Source organism: Arachis ipaensis, chromosome B08 (assembly GCF_000816755.2).
Source record: "Arachis ipaensis cultivar K30076 chromosome B08, Araip1.1, whole genome shotgun sequence".
Lineage (NCBI taxonomy): Eukaryota > Viridiplantae > Streptophyta > Magnoliopsida > Fabales > Fabaceae > Arachis > Arachis ipaensis.
This window is the reverse complement of record NC_029792.2, coordinates 22693334-22697248: the sequence shown is the minus strand read 5'-3', so window position 1 is coordinate 22697248 and position 3915 is coordinate 22693334. Positions and strand designations below refer to the sequence as shown.

Genomic DNA, 3915 nt, shown 5'->3' with positions numbered 1-3915 from the left:
GAAAAGCCACTGAACCAACACAACTGGTGACTAATTGCATAGCAAATCCAACACATCCAAATTTGTCGCAATTTGGTGGTGGTAGCTTTGAATTAGCCCACAGTACCAATGTTCAACAAAGCTTTTTTCTTTCTAATAATTTGATCTTAAGAGTAATTTTATAAGGGAGGTCTTAAAGGTAATTTTATAAGGGAGAAATTCTCGTACAAATCTTTTGTGTAAAATTGATAATTGATAATTATTAAATAATAATTCAGTCAAATTTATTAATTTATCTAATTATTTTTTACTATCAACTTTACATAAAGATAATTACGTATGAGTTTTTATCATTTATAATATAATTTTTCCATTAATTAGTATTTTACAATTTTTTTGCTTCAAGTATATTTTTTTGGTGACTTTTTGCTTCAAGAATATAAAATCTTATTTCCTAAAACAACGTCTTAGAATTTAGAAAAAACTTATTTTCATGATTGGGGAATATATGCCTATCCGTTTGCAATATTTATTCTCATCTTTGAGTTTGGGGAATACACTTGCAAAAGAGAAAAATCATTTATAAGCTTCGCAGTATTCTCTCTAAAATATATGAATTATATATAACACAAAAATATAGGTTAGTTCACCTTTCAAAAGAAAAATTAAGATTTAATTGCTCTACAAATGCTTATAAACTATATTTTATTCAATTTGCAATTAAGTTTTTATAGTTTAAAAACTTCTAATCTTGTATGTATAATATAAAAAGTTTTCAATGACATTTTTAATTTCATCAACCAATATATATATATATATNTTGACTACATATTTTTTAAAAAAAATATTCTGTTAATTTTAATATTTTTTTATATGAAAATGACTTAATTATAAAATTAAAAGTAATAAAAAAACTTAATTAAAAAAAAGTATAAAGACCTAATTAAATATTTGATAAAATTACAGAGATCAACAAATAATTAAACAAAAAAAAAATGGTAGCTAGCATGTGATACTTCTAAGAGGCTTCCTCTATTTTGAGGATCAACATCCAATCTAGAATCTACTGCTTCCAAGATGCACTTATTAATGGTTTGAGATTAATCAAACAATAGATCCTAAATAATCTCTTTGTTTTGCGTTTTTATATTTTTTATTTTTTTATCCTTTTTAATTTTTCCTTAGTTTTTTTTTATAAATTTTAGAAACAAAAAAGATCAACAATAAAATTGCAAACCAAATAAATCCTATACACTGTCCTACTATGACTATGGTCAGCTCCAGGCTGTTTCCGAAGCTTTGGCCTACTTTTTCCAACTGATTTTCTCAATTATTGGCTTATTGCACAAATCTTTTTAAAGTCTTAGCTTAGCCGCAGCTGCATTGTCTTCCTAGTAATCTATATCTACTGAATTATTATTATTATTAGTAGACATTCAATGTTAGACGAAATTTTACATCAAGCCAGCTTTTGGCTCAAACAAGGAACGTGCAATTTATCCACCACCCTTGAGTGCATCACTTAGCATGCAGGGACACACCATTTATTTGAGACAAAGACATCAACTTTTGTGGCTCAAGGATTTGTTATAGGAGTCATGACAGACCTATACTATGACAACATAATTGGATTTGGTGAATGAATCAAGAACATGGGGCAAGGAAAATCAGTCGCCAAAGCTTATATTCTAGAATAGAATTCCAAGAATATGTGATTGCTGTGAGAAATTCACTTCACATGGTTTCAACATTTAAAAGTCGATATGATTGCAAATCCATTGAAACTTGTCCCCGTGGATGGCAATATGATAGTATTAAATTGAATAAAAATAAATAAATGTTCCCTAGTTCACAAATCACAATTAGGATAGTAAATGTGCAACAAGATTAAACAAAATTTCCATACAAATTACAAAACTATACCAGTAAAACTCCTGCTCAAGGAAACAAAATCCAGCAAGTTCCTATTTTCTATATAATAGAATATTCACTATATGATATATGAACCAAAATCATCGTTGACTTTCACTCAAGCTTTGATTTACATGACCAAACAGAACAGCTGAGAACAAAACTGATGCATTTGACATGTGTATATGTGACGCAGAAGATGATGTCCCAACTCCCAACATAAGAGCCTATGCAAGGAAACAGAATCAAAATGAAGGGAAAGGGGAATGCTCTTTCCAGATTTTCAAGCAACTTGTGATTTGATACATAATTCCACAAAGGCTACGACTGCAACTGGAAACTTTGGCTCTTTGAAGGGAACCTGCTATGCAGAAGGAAGCTTCTCAGGTGGGGCATCAGTAGCTGGATCCTGCTCAGATGTGTCACTGTCAGACGTTGAGTTCTCTTCGTCTGAATCATCCTCCATATTTTGAAGTTGGTCGGCTGTTTCTCCTTGCAACTCAGTCTCGTCATATAAGTCCTTTTGAACAGGCACATTTCTTTGTTGTTGGGATGATAGAACATTTGCAATAGCTTTCATAGCTGCAGATGCCTGGTTGGAATCAACTGCTTCATCTATGTCTACACCATTGACATTGGTTTCCTCAGGTAAGTCATCTAGTCGTGGAGGAGGAACAAAAAATGGTATCTTGCCCCTCTGCCAATCATGAAGAATCATCTTTGCTGCGGTCATCAGGTCAGGCTCCCCACCCTGGAAAGTGGAAACAGCCATTATAAACAGTTTAAGTCTACTATGTATCACTGTCTTCCAAAAGCGAACAGCTTCAGGAATTGCAGGGATGCCCAAAATCCCAAATGGAACATTAAACACTACGTAATCATGGAAGGGGAGAGAAATCATTGAATCAAAACACATTCTCCTTGAGTTGAAACAAGTGTTGCTTGGTTCAAATATTTGAATATTCAACTCTTAGGCATATTGAAAACGAATGGATTTTATTAATAGGGCAGATCATCAGGCCTCCATAACAAGTTGATGACAAAATAACTTTCTACTATAAAATCAAGAATCTAGATCCACTCAAGATGTTACCTTAAGAAGTTTTCCCGTTGATTTACAAAGCTGAAGTAGGAAGTCATTTTCATCCACCCTGATAACAAGGGATATTTTTGAGAACCAAGAGTTATGTGCATAAACAACAATAGCACAAACAGATCTTATATTTAAGAGTAGTAAGTTCAGTAGATAGATCCATACCACTCATTTATTCTATACGCTCTTTTCAGGTGCTCCTTCTTCACACGTTTCAAGACCTCACCTATATGGTCTGCAGCATCTTGCAAGTTTGTAACACGTACCTGAAAACAAATTAAATGTTGAGAATGGTTGTCTAATGTATCCACTAACTAATATGCAAAACTGAATGCCAATTAAGCTCTACTACCATAACAAGCAGGAGTGAAATATTGTTGTGCTAGGAAGAGAAATCATGAAAACCATACCACGCCCTTAAGGACAACATCTGTTTCAGAGTCCTTGTTTTGGTAAACAACTCCTGGACAATCAATCAAAAAGATCCTCTTTGTAAGTGTTATATACTGCCAGACTTTTGTTTCCCCTGGAATTGGAGCAACCTTGCAGACCTTTGACACAGCAAAAGAACAACGTCAATGAAAATACTAAAATGCTCACTCCACATAGCACAAACTCTAATTTGTTCCCCGAGAATCAATATGGGAAAATAACGATTCTAAATTCAATGCTCTCATTATTTATACTGACTGCGTAATTAACAAAAAAGAACAAGCATTTCAGATGCAGTAAGGGAAAAAGAACAATTACATTTTTTGTACGCAATGTATTGATCACTGAAGATTTTCCAACATTTGGATATCCAACAAATCCAACAGATATAGCTTGCTTGTCACTTTTCAATCGAGAGAATTGTCTTAGAACTGATAGAAGTGAACCCTACAGACAATGATAATCAATAAGCAAACAACAAAGAAACTGCAGATGCAGAA

The 3915-nt window shown here is 32.8% G+C and overlaps 1 protein-coding gene across 1 annotated transcript in view; it reads right to left on the bottom strand.

The window, feature by feature from the left end:
* LOC107613422 (nuclear/nucleolar GTPase 2) overlaps positions 1776–3915 on the bottom strand; it is a 4206-nt gene continuing 2066 nt past the window's right edge. Inside the window, exons 7-11 of the mRNA XM_016315402.2 lie at positions 3734–3862; positions 3394–3534; positions 3149–3249; positions 2984–3041; positions 1776–2641 (exon numbers count right to left, since the gene is read on the bottom strand). Of these exons, the coding sequence (XP_016170888.1) occupies positions 2255–2641; positions 2984–3041; positions 3149–3249; positions 3394–3534; positions 3734–3862 (816 nt within the window). The 3' untranslated portion in view covers positions 1776–2254. The remainder of the gene's footprint in view (positions 2642–2983; positions 3042–3148; positions 3250–3393; positions 3535–3733; positions 3863–3915) is intronic.